The sequence below is a fragment of the Saccopteryx bilineata genome, chromosome 5 (assembly GCF_036850765.1).
Source record: "Saccopteryx bilineata isolate mSacBil1 chromosome 5, mSacBil1_pri_phased_curated, whole genome shotgun sequence".
In the NCBI taxonomy this organism is placed as follows: domain Eukaryota; kingdom Metazoa; phylum Chordata; class Mammalia; order Chiroptera; family Emballonuridae; genus Saccopteryx; species Saccopteryx bilineata.
In genome coordinates, this window is record NC_089494.1 from 230809175 (window position 1) to 230825385 (window position 16211).

Below are 16211 nucleotides of genomic sequence, written 5' to 3' on the forward strand. Positions count from 1 at the left end.
TTAGTTTTTGCTTATAAATGCTATTATTAAATCATAATTATTTTAAGTTTTATTTTATTTAAATGGTCTAAAATGTGTTTAGCTGATTTTAACTCTATATATAACAAAACCTTTTTACTGTGTCCCATTGTCATAGAAATTCTATAATCCACAACCCCCAAACCCCCTACACCAAGCCATTGCCACAGTACATTTCAGTTGTCAACAAAGAGAGGGTAACGTTGATTGACCATTGGATTTGCAGTGGATGACAAGTTTTACTTGACTTCTATGCTGAGGCCTGAGAGTTACTTTCAGAGGCTCACTCCTCTCTTCTGAGACTGAACCACAGCGGGTGGTGCTGCCATCCCACGACTAGGGGCGTCAGCTTGTGCCATGGAGCACTTTAGCAGACATTGAACTGACGCCCTAAATTCTATTTCTGTGTTTCTTTTTCTATATTTGCAACATTTAAAGCAAAATTATCTTGGTACACTGAGAAGCACACGTCTAACAGACCTGCAGTAGCAGATACGATTTCGCACTCTTCGTTTCTCTAACAGACACTTACTGAGTGCCCCTTGTGTGCAAGGCCATGTGCTATGGACTTGAGCACAGCTGGAATAAAGCCTACTCTCATAGACTTCACAGTGCAGCGACGGAGGAAGGCATTAAACAAAAGTTAGACAGTCAATTAATTACAACAGAGGTAACTTCTGTGTGGGAGGAGAGGGCTCCTGTGAGAGCTGATGGCAGGGGGCTGAGCCCAGTATCAGGGGAGGGAAGCCTTCCCTGAGGGGTGGTCCTGTGAACATGGACTCCAACGAGGATGCTGGAGAAAGGGAGGGACATGACTGATCTGAGGCTTTTAAAAGCTGTCTTTGTTCTAATCCCCTCCCCTCCCCCCCCCAAGGGACGAAGGGATTGTGAAGTACAGATTGGTAGTTACACAATAGTCACATGGGGATGCAAAGTACAGCATAGCGAAGGTAGTCAATAGTATTGTGACAACTATGTATGGTGTAAGATGGGGACTGGAAAAATGGAGCAGACACTGTGTAAGGTATATGATTGTCTAGCCACTGTGCCGTACACCTGAAACCAATACCAAATAATATTGAAAGTACACTGTAATTGAAAAATAAAAATTAGAGTTACAAAAAATAAAAAGGTGCCTTTGCGCAGCTTTGTTGGGGAAAGGGTGGAAGTGAATAGAATGTGTGGCAGGGAGAAAACATGGGGGTTATTATAACATTCCTATAAATGTGGCGCTTGGGGGGTGGACTGCACTAATTCAAAAACATTTTTTTCCATTGATTTGAGAAAGAAGGAGGAAGGGAGAAAGAGAAAGAGAGAGAGAGAAGCATCAACTTGTTCCATTTAGTGGTTCCGTTGAGTTGTACACACATGGATTTCTTCTTGTCTGTGCCTTGACCAGAGTTCAAATCTGTGACCTTGAAGCACCAGGATGATGCTCTATCTACTGAGCCACCCATCCAGGGCCTGCATTAAGTTTTGCAGACTATTGTTCATCTCAATTTAATTTCACCACTTACGGTCCAAAAAATCTCATCAAAATGCTTCTAACTCCCCCCCCCCCCCCCGGCTGCTGAAAACTTGGTTTCAAAGGCTCTTGCACTCATCCACATCAAAAATAAATTTTTGTTTTAGCCATAAACTTATGAGAATGGCCTAAGGTGACCTTCCCAGTTATTTTTTACTACTATGACAAGTCTATATGTGGCCTGTTAATTTTTTATTTTTGTCATGCATTGAAGAAGAAAGAAAAATTAAAAAGTATAGTGCTGGAGAATATAAAAAATGTGCTAAGCAATTCATTTTTTTCTTTTTTTTTTTATTTTGAAAGAAAGGGAGAAAGTGAGACAGACTCCTGCATGTGCCTGGACTGGGATCCACCCAGCAATCCACATCTGGGGCTGATGCTTTAATCAACTGAGCTGTCCTCAGCTCCCCAGGCCAACTCTGGGACCAACTGAGCTACTGACTGTGAGGGGAAGAGGGAGAAAAGGGGGAGAGGGAGGAGGGAAGGGGGGGAGAGGGGGAGGAGAGGGAGAGAAGGGGAGAGGGAGGAGGGAAGGGGGGGAGAGGGGGAGGAGAGGGAGAAAAGGGGGAGAGGGAGGGGGGAAGGGGGGGAGAGGGGGAGGAGAGGGAGAGAAGGGGAGAGGGAGGGGGGAAGGGGAAGAGGGAGAGAAGGGGGAGAGGGAGGAGGAAAGGGGGGGAGAGGGGGAGGAGAGGGAGAGAAGGGGAGAGGGAGGGGGGAAGGGGAAGAGGGAGAGAAGGGGAGAGGGAGGGGGGAAGGAGAGGGGAGAGAGGGGGAGGAGAGGGAGAGAAGGGGGAGAGGGAGGGGGAAGGGGAAGAGGGAGAGAAGGGGAGAGGGAGGGGGGAAGGGGAAGAGGGAGAGAAGGGGAGAGGGAGGGGGGAAGGAGAGGGGAGAGAGGGGGAGGAGAGGGAGAGAAGGGGAGAGGGAGGGGGGAAGGGGAAGAGGGAGAGAAGGGGAGAGGGAGGGGGGAAGGAGAGGGGAGAGAGGGGGAGGAGAGGGAGAGAAGGGGAGAGGGAGGGGGGAAGGGGAAGAGGGAGAGAAGGGGAGAGGGAGGGGGGAAGGGGAAGAGGGAGAAAAGGGGGAGAGGGAGGAGGGAAGGGGGGGAGAGGGGGAGGAGAGGGAGAGAAGGGGAGAGGGAGGGGGGAAGGGGAAGAGGGAGAGAAGGGGAGAGGGAGGGGGGAAGGGGAAGAGGGAGAAAAGGGGGAGAGGGAGGAGGGAAGGGGGGAAGAGGGGGAGGAGAGGGAGAGAAGGGGAGAGGGAGGGGGGAAGGGGAAGAGGGAGAGAAGGGGAGAGGGAGGGGGGAAGGAGAGGGGAGAGAGGGGGAGGAGAGGGAGAGAAGGGGGAGAGGGAGGGGGAAGGGGAAGAGGGAGAGAAGGGGAGAGGGAGGGGGGAAGGAGAGGGGAGAGAGGGGGAGGAGAGGGAGAGAAGGGGGAGAGGGAGGGGGAAGGGGAAGAGGGAGAGAAGGGGGAGAGGGAGGGGGGAAGGGGAGGGGAGAGAGGGGGAGGAGAGGGAGAGAAGGGGGAGAGGAAGGGGGGAAGAGGGAGAGGGTGGGGAAGAGAAGCAGACAGTCACTTTTCTAGTGTGCCCTGACTGGGGATCGAACCTGGGATGTCCATATATGCCCAGGCCAATGCTCTATCCACTGAGCCAACTGGCCAGGGCCTGTTTTTCTTTAATTCAACAGAGACTGTCCTCTATAAAAGTGACTTTCCTCTTCAAAAATGCTAGATGGGCTGGAGATCACTGAACTTAAATAGAGATTTTCTCTTAGCAAATTTTTTAGCAGCCTGTGGCTTTTACAAGAATTTGGAATTAAAAGAATCTTAACTTCCTAATTTATAATGTTGTATTTTGAATATCACTGTAAAAGGGAAACCTCCCAGATCTTCCACACAAAATTTAAGATCCTCTCTGACCTTTTAGGACCTGACTCCACATTCCTTTTTTAAATCTACGAATTCCTTCAATAACCCCGGCCCTCCAGTGCAGATTCACCAACACTTCTCAAACCTGAGAATACTTTTTTCTTTAACTACTCAAGTCTGAGGTTATACCTACCATCTTCAGCTTTGTGAAGAGGTAGCCTAAGGTCTCCTCCTCAAAGCATGGCCCGTGGGCTAGCTGCACCAGCAGCGCGTGGGAGTCTGCGTGAACTGCAGACTCTGGCATCCTGACCTTACTCCACACCTGCTGAATTTACACTCAAACAAGATCCCCAGGTGATTTCCACGTTTTCTTTCCATCTTAACCCACTGCAGTCTGATCTTCCCCTCTTTCCCTTCTTTTATTACTGTGAAATCTGTTCTTACCACAGCCAGCCATGTCTTTGTATCCAATGGGCAGCATTTGGAACCACTGCATGTTTGAGCAGGAACAGGACTTTAGAATGAAGACTGGTGCTTCCTTTCCGTATTTGCACACAGCTCGGAGTGAGCATGTGCATCGTTGCTTGGTGCCAGGAATACTTTCTTCCATTCAGGTGTGACACGCAGATATGATCTTGCTCAGTGGTGACTACTCCTTCCTTCTCAAAATGCCCCTCCTGCTTTGTCTGCACATGATCACTTCTGGTTTTCCTTTTATCCTTCTGTCTGTCCTTTCTCCATCTCCTTAAGCTCATCTTTATCTACTTACCATTAACTGTTAGAATATCTGTCCTAAGCACTCTTCTCACTTGACACCTGTGCCTCTCTCGGCAATGTCATCCACTCCCTTGACTTCCTTCATCATTTATACTCAACAAATATTATTGAGGCTCACCCTAGTGTCAGGCATTCTGCTGGGCACGTGAGATGCAGACGTGCAGAAAAACCTCCTACCTTCAAGGAGACAGACAAGAAAGAGGTTCCACTTGAGTGTGTATGTGCTATAAGCAGTGTGTCTCTGGAAACACAAAGGAGACACAAATCTATGGGAGACTGTTGGCAAGGCATGTCGGCAAAAGTGTTTGGGTTTCCAGGGTTGCACTTTTCCATGGAATGTTTCACAGGCATTTTTTTTTTGTTATTTATTCATTATAGAGAGAGAGAGAGAAGGGGGGAGGAGCAGGAAGCATCAACTCCCCATATGTGCCTTGACCAGGCAAGCCCAGGGTTTTGAACCGGCAACCTCAGCGTTTCCAGGTTGACGCTTTATCCACTGCGCCACCACAGGTCAGGCCTCACAGGCATTTTTTTTACTCAATTTTTTTTTTTTTTTTTACAGAGACAGAGTCAGAGAGAGGGCTAGACAGGGACAAACATGGAGAGAGATGAGAAGCATCAATTATTAGTTTTTCGTTGGCAACACCTTAGTTGTTCATTGATTGCTTTCTCACATGCGCCTTGACCATGGGGCTACAGCAGACTGAGTAACACCCTGCTCGAGCCAGCGACCTTGGGTCCAAGCTGGCTACCTCGGGGTCTCAAACCTGGGTCCCTTGCATCCCAGTCCGACGCTGTATCCACTGTGCCACCGCCTGGTCAGGCTACTCAATGTTTTTATAGCAATAACAAAGGTAAGCTCCTACAAAAGTTATTTTTCCTATCCCGTTATCTATTTTATCAGTCAAGTTAGGATAGGCTATACTATATAACAAAATTAATCCCTCAACCCTAGTGGTTTGAAAATCAACAAAGGTCAATTTCTCACTCATGGTATATGTCCTTTTCAAGATGGTGGAAGAGTGGGGGATGTGCTTTGCTCACTGAGGTCATTCAGGGAGTAAATTGATGAACCAGCCATCAGCCTGAACTTTGTGGTTATTGTGCCAGAGAGAAAGAAAAAGAGCGCTCGAGGTGTTTTCTTTTTAAAAAGTATATTATTATTATTATTGCTATCATCATCATAATCATCATCATCATCATCATCATCATAGTCATTAAGTATAATCACTGTGCTGTACATTAGATCCCAGAACTTGTTCTATAAATGGAAGTTTGTACTCTTTGCTAAGGTGACCAACTTTTCACAATGAAAAGGAGGACAAAAATCAATTGAAGAAAACAATATCATAAATAAAAGAAACATTTTATTCATTGCAACAATAATATACTATACTATAATAAATGCACTTATAATAAAATACTTGTAATACTTTATATTGTATTTATGATTACATGCCTATTAATTTTTAATAATAATTATAAGAAAAAATTATTCATTTGGATACAAATATGTCACATCACACGCAATGGGTCGACTCTGCATGGGTCGAATACGAACATTTACAGATTAATCATCCAATATCAAAAAGGAGGACATGGCCTGACCAGGCGGTGGCACAGTGGATAGAACATCGGAATGGGATGCAGAGGACCCAGGTTCGAGACTCCGAGGTCGCCAGCTTGAGCATGGGCTCATCTGGTTTGAGCAAAAGCTCACCAGCTTGGACCCAAGGTCACTGGCTTGAGCAAGGTGTTACTCAGTCTGCTGAAGGCCCGTGGTCAAGGCACATATGAGAAAGTAATCAATGAACAACTAAGGTCTTGCAACGAAAAAAACCTGATGATTGATGCTTCTCATCTCTCTCTGTTCCCGTCTGTCTATCCCTCTCTCTGACCTCTGACTCTCTCTCTCTCTGTTCCTGTAAAAAAAAAAAAAAAAAAAAAAAAGGGAGGACATGTAAGAGGACATTTTTCGAGGGAGGACGGACCTTACAAAAGAAGGTCTGTCCTCCCTAAAGGAGGACAATTGGTCACCTTATCTTTGACCAACATCAAAAATGTCAAGAGACAAGAGAATAAGGCTCGAGAATGTAACCCAGGCATGTGTCTCAGTAGAATGGGAGAGAATTGAATATATTTGATGAACAGCATCAATGACCACCACCTCTGTCTTATTTGGGGGTGCCTTCATTTATCCAGTAACTCAAACTTGAAACTTGGAAGGGACCTCTGACTTTCCCATGTGTTCTCACAATTTTGCCTCAGAAGCTTTCTCCCAATGGTCCCCTCTGTTCTCACTGTTTCTGCCTTGCTCTTGGGTCAGGCCTTGCTCTTCTCTCCTTTGGACGATTGCAGGAGCTTTCTAACTGTCCCCGGCCCTTTCAAGCATCACCGTGCTGATCATTCTAACGTCTCACCCTTTTTAAGATCTTTCTTTTTTATTTTATTTTATTTTATTTTATTTTATTTTTTAATAAATTTTTATTAATGGTAATGGGATGACATTAATAAATCAGGGTACATATATTCAAAGAAAACATGTCTAGGTTATTTTGTCATTAAATTATGTTGCGTACCCCTCGCCCAAAGTCAGATTGTCCTCCGCCACCCTCTATCTAGTTCTCTGTGCCCCTCCCCCTCCCCCTAACTCTCTCCCTCCCTCCCTCCCATGTCCTCCCTCCCCCCCCCACCCTTGGTAACCACCACACTCTTGTCCATGTCTCTTAGTCTCATTTTTATGTTCCACCAATGTATGGAATCATGTAGTTCTTGTTTTTTTCTGATTTACTTATTTCACTCCTTATAATGTTATCAAGATCCCACCATTTTGCTGTAAATGATCTGATGTCATCATTTCTTATGGTTAAGATCTTTCAAAAAGTCTCCATCACAACAGGCTCAATTCCAAACCCTTTAATAGGAACTTCCCTTTACAGTGTGTCTTCCACTCCTTCTCCCTTTTCTTTGGCCAGTAGCCATCTTGTTCACTTGCTGCTAGGCTTTTGCATATCTTTTCACTTTGCTCTACCTAGAAAGTTCTCCATATTCTATTACTATACCTCACCTCTCTCTTCCCAACAAATGCTTTGCTCAAACTTAGAAAACCTCTAATCATCTTTTAAGATTCACATCAAGGAACATTCTCCCCTAATAAACCTTTCCTGACTTTCCTTAATGGAATGACAGCTACTTCTTTTTAATTTTTATTTTTTCTTTGTTCAGATTGTGCTATGCACATCATTCTCAAAACACTTGTAGCCTGCTTTGTATTTTTAGACAACATGGCTGTCGCCCTCAACTAATCTATAAACATCTTGATAATAAATACCTCTTACTAGATTTTGTGTTCTCAGCAGAGAGTAAATACAAAGTTTCTGGCACATAGCCTCACCAGGCGGTGGAGCAGTGGATAGAGTGTCAGCCTGGGATGATGAAGACCTGAGTTTGAAACCCTGAGGTTGCCAGCTTGAGGGAAGGCTCATCTGGCTTGAATGAGGGCTCATCTATCTTGAGCTTGGGCTCACCAGCTTGAGCATGGAGTTGTCAGCCTGAGCATAGAGTCATAGACATGACCCATGGCCGCTGGCTTGAGACCAATGGTCCCTGGTTTGAAGTCTAAGGTCACTGGCTTGAGTCCAAGGTTGCTGGCTTGAGCAAGGGGTTGCTTGCTTTGCTGGATTCCCCCTGGGTCAAGGCACATATGAGAAAGCAATAAATGAACAATTAAAGTGCCATAATGAAGAATTGATGCTTCTCATTTCTCTCCTTCTTGTCTGTCTCTGTCTCTATCTCTCTTAAAAGAAAGGAAAATAAGTGTATTAAGTGTGTTACCACATGACTATCATGGCTAGAGATATAAAGATGAAATTAGTGGCAAACTCACATCATGGGAAGATAAATTTGTTTACATGCCTAGGGTGATTGATTTTTTAAAGGTGTGTACCTTGTCCAAAGTGAGAAATGTCTGTGGGTTTGTGTGTGTGCCTGTGCAAGTGCCATGTCCCAACTCTTGGATAAGTTAAATGACTCTTGTAAGCTTCAGTTTTCTTCTCTCTGAAACTCTATGAAGAAGAATTATAGCACCTGTTTCACAGGATTTTTGGAAGGCTAACTCAGTAGATGCTTATAGTAAGGTTAGTTGTATTTGCTTCTGTTGTTGCTTTAACAAATCATCACAATTTGATAGCTTAAAACAACGCAAATATATTACCTTACAATTATAGAGGGCAGAAGTCCAAAATAGGTGTCACTGGGTTAAAATTAATGTGTTGTTGTACTGTATTCCATCTAGGGACTCTAGGAGACACCCTGTTTCCTATTTTTTCCCCTATTTTCTAGAGGCTTCCTGCATTTTTTGGCTTGTGGCTCCTTTCTACATTTAAATTGAGCAGTGACCCATTGACTCCTTCTCACACCGCGTGGCTGGGACACACATTCTCTTCCCTCCCTCTTCTGCTTATAAGGGACTTGGGCTCGCCTGAATAATCCAGGATAAGTTTCCCATTTCCAATTCCTTAAATTATATCTGCAGCACTCCTCTTCCATGTTAGGTATGTTCACAGGTTCTGGGGCTTAGAATGTGCAGATCTCTGGGGCAGTATTATTATGCCAATCACAGTGCTCAATCCACTCATTGTAAGTGATCTGTAAAGTTTGCCTGTTATTACCGGAATTATAGACAGATTCTTAAACATTGTTAGAAAAAACTTTAACACTTTGGAGCCATACAGCCTCGATACAATGTGGTCTCCTATTAATAATTTAGCATGAAAGAGCCATCTTATTTCACTCCAGAAGTGAGTTAAGTGATTCACTTTTGAAAATTTCCTTAGCCATTTTGTTCTGCTGGTAAAAGGTAATTGGTATTTCTTTTTTTTTTTTTTTTAATTTTTAATATTCTTTTTTTTTTTTTCTCTCTGCATTTCTCTGAAGCTGGAAACGGGGAGAGACAGTCAGACAGACTCCCGCATGTGCCCGACCGGGATCCACCCGGCACACCTACCAGGGGCGAGGCTCCGCCCACCAGGGGGCGATGCTCTGCCCCTCGGGGGGGGGGGGTCACTCTGCCGCGACCAGAGCCACCCCAGCGCCCGGGGCAGAGGCCAAGGAGCCATCCCCAGCGCCCGGGCCATCACTGCTCCAATGGAGCCCTGGCTGCAGGAGGGGAAGAGAGAGACAGAGAGGAAGGAGTGGGGGTGGAGGGGTGTGGAGAAGCAAATGGGCGCCCCTCCCATGTGCCCCAGCCGGGAATCGAACCCGGGTGCCCCGCACGCCAGGCCGACGCTCCACCGCTGAGCCAACTGGCCAGGGCCAGGTAATTGGTATTTCGTTAGAACTATTTTAGTAGCCTTAAGAAGACAACTTCACTTTCATCACTATCATTGTGTAGTAATGACTAACAGTTATTGAAAGTTTACTGTGTACCAGGGACAATTTCAAGTGTTTATATATGTATTGACCAATTTGAATATAATGGACAGCCCCTGAAGAAAGGTACTTTAATTTCCTTATTTTTTTACTGTTGATAGTTTGTACAAAGTTTCAGTATAGCAAGTGCTATAGACGGGATTTAAACGCAGGTGGTCGAACCTGTATTGTTAACCACAGCGCTGTAAAAACAGGAATGTGGAAAAGGATGGGACAACTCTTCGTCTTTGAGCTAGTAACTCAGCATTTTTATAGCTCATCATGTTATAGCTTGCGAGTATTTAGTCTTGTTGAATTCTAATTTTTGTGATTTTTAAAAATATGCATAATAGATGAACAACTGTGGCTTGAGAGTTGGTCAGTTTCTAGAGACACTTGAAAACAAATTGTCTAGTGAGTTCAGGCTTTTAGAAACAGGTCCGGTTTATTCTGTCTTTCTTTCTCTCTCTCAAAAATATACTTCAAGAACATTAGCTATAGCAACTTTTCTATATCATGCATTATCTTTCTATTCTGCCAAGTGGCTTCATACATAGAATTTAGAGCAAGAAAGCTGCCTTAAAAAAAGAGTTATCTAAGTCATTGTTTCCTAAGAAAGTTGGTGTTTCGAAAGACTCCTGAGAGTAATCAGATATTATTACGTTCACCACTCTGGGTAGGTGAAATAGAAAAAGGAAAGATTATTAATAGACTAATCATTAGAAACAAAATGTTAAGAACCACTGTGGATATTTCATATGATAAGGATCTCCTTTTAACTGAATTACTCAGGGATGTAACTACCTCAGCATTTGCTAAAAGCATGTTGACAGAACTGGGTGCTGATTCACAGGGTTAGCATGATAAATCAACTTGATGGGCCTTGTGCAGATTCATTACAGCCACATTGATGTAAACAGGATGCTATGTAAAAAACCTGTTTATGTCAAAACAAGTAGAAAAGAGAGCATCTAACAAGTAGATGAAAATAAAATTTTATCTGATTGGTAAACTTTTCTGCATGAATCAAATGCATGTTGTATAGTAATCAAGTCTATCACATATTTATTTTGATCCAGAATAAATTGTAATCATTTAAAAAATGACATCTTTCATTTCATCTACTGCATTTGATATTTACTCCTAATCACACAAAACAGTCTGGAGAGTGTGTTACCTGCACTGCATGGCCGTGATGTAGCTTGTATGCTCTGATATTTTATTTAGAACCCTTTGGCAGATGAAGCTGTTGACCTTAGTTAGCTAGAAAACAGCTGCTTTTCTATTTTGATTTGTAGTTAATGTTTTCCAAGTGTCAAGCACATGTAGAGAAATTTTTTCCATAGACTGATATTAAACATTTTATTTATATTTATTTTATTTTTAATGGCCCATGCACTGTTTGGAAAAGTGAGAACCAATTAGAGCATTCACTGTAAATGTTTTTAGAAAAAAAAATCCCTTGGGTATTTCTCTAATGGATCAATATCACATTCATTTATTTTAGTGCCATACTCAACTATAGTGCTATATTCTGGAAACAGTCTGTTATCTATTTTGACTGAGTTAAAAATATATTATCTCTTTAAAATTTTTCAAAAGTTGCTGCCTAATGTCAAAGCTAGGTGATTCCCAGTAGTCAGGTTTGACTCTGTTGTCAATGAATGAATACCATGATAAAATGACCAGTTGATAATCTTAGTTTAATGATTATTTCTTATAATTATATTTTATACCCTCTGGTTAAAATGAAGATAATTCAGTTTGTGTGTGTGTGGGGGGGGACTAGAATTTCACTTTTTGGGGGTATATTTTTCTATGATATAAATATTGGTAAACACATAAGCCCTATTATTTTTATTTTTCTGTAACACATAGTTCACTGATATTTAGTGCAAAATGTGAAGAAACATAAGCATGGAGCTAAGAAGACAGCCATTATGTCCTTTGGTGGCAGATAGAGATATGGCATACATGTGTCCTGGGGGCAAAGTAGCATAAAGTGGTGAGTAAACTTGAGAGAGAGAGGAGGCAGGAAGAAAACGCATTTTGCATTTATGGGTGGTGAGTCTCTCAGGTTAGGTGTAGCCCTAAATTCTCTGTGCACCGAAAACGTGGGTGAGAAAGCCAGTTTCTGCCTGGCGTTATGTGGTTTGCAGTAGAAGAGAAACTCTACTGATTAGTTTGTCAGCCATCAGCTTTCACTTTGTGTTTGCCTGGGTAGAATGCAACTTGGGAAAGTAGCTATAGTTTTCATATGTTTTTTTTTTAAATGAATACTTCTAGTAATGTTTTCAAATACATATATACATATACATATATATTGTTTGTTTTTCAGGATCAATACAAAAAGCTTATTTTAAATCAAATGATGGTGAACCTATGGCCACTGATGGTGAAGTTCAAATGCCTGATGTTATTCTTACAAATCCAATTTTTCACGAGAGCACGGTGACATCCACTATGCATCCCAGACCACCCGTTCCAGCCTGGACCACGGCTGCTTCTCTCCCAGGGGAGCCAGGTCACAGCAACACAAGTAAGTCTGAAGGTGCTGAATGACGTGCTCTTTAATTTCTGTGGATCTCACTGGTAGGTTTATAAGTGTGGCAGTAGATACGCTTTCTTCAATGATGTACTGGTCACACAGGCAAAGCTCCACTCCCTCCTCTGGCAACCCCAGCGAAGTGCCCCGCCCCCAACATGAAATGCCCTCAGTTCAGCCATCGGATAGTAACATAAATAATGAAAATACAGCAGTGTCATTCAAAATTTCTGAAGCATGGAAATGTTTGCTTATTTCACATTGCGTGGTGTTGTGCAGTTGGGAGTCTGAGCACTGACTGTATGATTATGCTAACTAGTGTCACCCGAATAAACTCAATGAAAAAAAGTTTGCTCTTTTCTCCAATATAATGGTATGAATTTTGTGGTGGTTCATCTCTAAAAGTTTGTATTTCTGTTTTGAGGTTTTTTATGTTTTGGGTGTTTTGGGGTTTTTTTTGTTTTTTTTTTTCTGTATTTTTCTGAAGTGAGAAGCTGGGAGGCAGTTAGACTCCTGCATGCGCCAGACCGGGATCCACCTGGCATGCCCACCAGAGGGCGATTATCTGCCCCTCTGGGGCATTACTCCATTGCAACAGGAGCCATTCTAGTGCCTGAGGCGGAGGCAATGGAGCCATCCTCAGCGCCCAGGGCAACTTTGCTCCAGTGGAGCCTTGGCTGTGGGAGGGGAAGAGAGAGATAGAGAGAAAGTAGAAGGGGAAGGATGGAGAAGCAGATGGGTGCCTCTCCTGAGTGCCTTGGCCAGGAATCAAACCCGGGATTTCCACATTCCAGGCTGACGCTCTACCGCTGAGCCACCCGGCCAGGGCCTCTGTTTTGAGGTTTTAAGCTAATTATTTTTGAGATTGTTAAATTAATCAGTAAGTTAAGTTACTTATTTTGTTATACGTGCCGTGCAGAGGGGATCTCAGTTCAATCACAGAATGCCACGTGACTTACCAGGAGCTCTCCCCCCATTTGCTTTTGACATATCCATCTGTTCTTAGTTCCTTACTTCACTCTCCTTCCTCTTTTATTGGCTGTGCAATTTATTGTATGTGTTGGTGACTGACAAGCCATCACACCTCAAGGAAAATGGCACGTGTGAAACGTCTGCTTGAGGACAAATTGGAGAGATGTGTCAGTTATTCCAGTAGATCTGGGAGAGACAGACAGTGTGCAGATCGGGTCAGTTAGACGGTGGCAGACAGTATGCTCTGTAACGTGACTCTATTCCTCAGTCCCCCTCAGATTCTTCAGTGAAGTTCCTGAGCTTCCAGAATATTGATGGGAGTGGCTTTGTGTGCAGAGTGCTGAGTAGCTTCTGCTGGGAGCCCGTTGGCACTGATAAAACCGTCTGAGCACCATCTCTGTCAGACCTTTGCCTGCAGTTGTCTGGCTTCTTATTTCCACTTCATAAAACAAAGTTATGTGATTGAAAACTATGCCAAACCCAACCATCCATGGTCAGTTTCTTGTTTGTTCCTCCCTCTTTCATGAAAACCCACAAAGGGAAATCACCTCTGAGGTCTAGGACAGAGCATTTATTTTCATTCTGGGCCAGGAAGGGAAGGATTAAGCTGACTCTTAGCTATCACGGTATGGGTTTGCCAGTGTCTGAAGAAAAGCAGGATTATTCTATTTCTCTAGCTCCGAAAAGACAGACTGTTTGGATTCTGTTGTTTCACAGAGCACCGGGAGGTATGAGCTGTTTCTTAGGTTTGGTATTCACCAGTGATTCATGCAGATTTGTGTTTATTACCTGATGGTAATACTGCAAACCCGAATTATGCCAAGTAACATTTATTTTCCTCCTGAGTTTAATTTTGAGGTTTTTAAATATTTTGGTCATGCCTTCAGCTCTTTATTATTCTTAAGCACACTATTTTTCCATCAGAAGTGCAAAAGTCATTTAAGCAAAATCTCAGCCCAGTTAATGTGGTTGCAATTACAGCCACTGTTATTTTCTTTTGCTAAGTGGATTTGTCTCTATTTTGAAAGTTCCATTATTTGTTCAGATTCAAGTCGAGGTGACAGGCACATACCATGAAGAGTAAAGAAACATATGGTACTTGTTGCTCAGTTTGGAAGCTTGATGGAAGTCTGTTGGACTCATTTTTTCTTCCTATGGCTGGAACATTGTTTGAGAATATGAATGTAATTTGACATGTAACGGAAATCCAGGTGAAATTGAAATGATTAAATGGAGAAAGGCTGAAACCTTGGGAAACGTGTCATTCTGTATTGTTAATGTGCTTGATCGTTAGCACTGAGCTCTACCGTATGACTGCATAGACCCTCGTAGACTATCTATAGTAACTAAAATTGTTTATTGCAAGGGATTTGATAGTGTTCATACATTCTAGTAATAGTGCTAGCCTGTTATTATAGAGCTTTTGGTAGTTTTCAGAGCATGTTTGAATATTTTCTCTGTGGTTCTCATAATTATCTGATGAGGTACACAAGATAGGTAACATATACCATCTTTAAGTTATAAAATTGAGGATTAGGAAAATTAAGTTGAAATATCCAATGTCACTTGTCTAGTAATTGGTAACTGTGGAATTGGGACTCAGATCTTGGGACTCCTAGACCAGTGCTCTTTCAAGTGTCTCCTGCTTCCTCATTCAGTTGTATTGCAGCAGGAGTATCACTGAGCGGATTCTAAGCTCTGAGAAAGTAGAAGAATAGTCTGTTTTGTTTACTGCTGTATATCCCAGGATCAGTAAAATCATTGTTGAATGAATAAATAAATGAACTGCAGTCATTTCAACATTTTAGTATCTGATCTATCACTTTTCATTAGTGATCCTTAACCACGCTTCTGCACTTGCTATTTATAATTATATTTAACCCATTTTATTTAAAGCATCATTAAATGCCTTGTATCTCTACTAACCCCAAGCAGAGAATGCGCCTTATTTCTGTTTTCAATTATTCTATAATGAAAACATCATTTTAAATTCCAGGCATATGTAAAAGCTATTTAAAGCCCATTCAGTCCAAAAATACAGTAGCCAGACATTCTGTCCTACCCAAATATCCTGGGTAAAAAACCAAAGGGAGAACTCCTGGCAAAAGGTACCAGGAAACAGCCTTTCCTTAAGACATTTCCTCGGGGGGGAGGGGGTCCTTAATATCATGCCAAAGCATAGAATCCTGCAGTTCATAAAGTTTTCATCTGAACACGCCCTATGTTACACCAGACAGCAGAGCTGGGCTCTGGGAATGTGAGCTATATGCAGCATCTGTTACTTGTGGAGTTTCAATGGTTGCATTTTGAAAACCAGCTGTAATATGAAAAGGGAAAAGAGCCATAGTTAGCATTCATACTCTATTTCAGCAAGAGATTATTTTTCTAGGTTGCATTCTACATTTGGGTTTTTATTTTCACTTTTATTCCTTATATATTTTACAATAAGCAGTCCCTGGGTCATAAACAAGGTAGATTCTGTAGGTTGAAAATGTTTAAGTATTTATGTGCACCAAAAGGTAAAAATAAATACTATGTTAAAGCAAACATCTGTCTAGGTTGCATTTAATAGGTAAATGTACCTTTTCCAACTTACATACATATTCAACTTAAGAACAAATCCACAGAACCTATCTTATTCATAACCTGGGGACTGCCTGTGTTTAAACATAAACTGAATTTTAGGGAAAGAGAAGAACTCTTTGTCCAACCTAAAACCTTGGGTTAAAAATAATATGGCACACGATAGAATAAACTAGAGACTGATAAGGAATTAAAATGACAAGCACAAGTTAAAGTATTGCAAGCTTAAAGTGTTCTGTTTACGATAACCAGCTCTTAAATCTCCTGTATCAGATGAAAACACATTGTACTTCTCATTTGCTTAAAAAAAAATGCCTTTCGAAATAAAGTCAACATACCATGAAATTCATCCTTTTACAATAAAGTATTTTAAAAATATACGCAGAGAGTTGTAGAGCCACCACTGCGATCTGATCTTAGACCGTTTTCATCAGGGCAGAAAGAAATGCCGTATTCTTTGCTCCTTGTTTTCCCTTTCCCCAGCCTGTGTCCAGGGCTACTCTTTTCTGTGTCTTGTTGG

General features: G+C 42.4%; 1 protein-coding gene across 4 annotated transcripts in view; it reads left to right on the forward strand.

Annotated features, from left to right (window-relative positions):
- CORIN (corin, serine peptidase) overlaps window positions 1-16211 on the forward strand; it is a 212583-nt gene that overhangs the window by 28697 nt on the left and 167675 nt on the right. For all 4 annotated transcript variants that reach the window (XM_066232658.1, XM_066232657.1, XM_066232660.1 and 1 more), the window contains one exon: window positions 11930-12130. In XM_066232658.1, the coding sequence (XP_066088755.1) occupies window positions 11930-12130 (201 nt within the window). The remainder of the gene's footprint in view (window positions 1-11929; window positions 12131-16211) is intronic.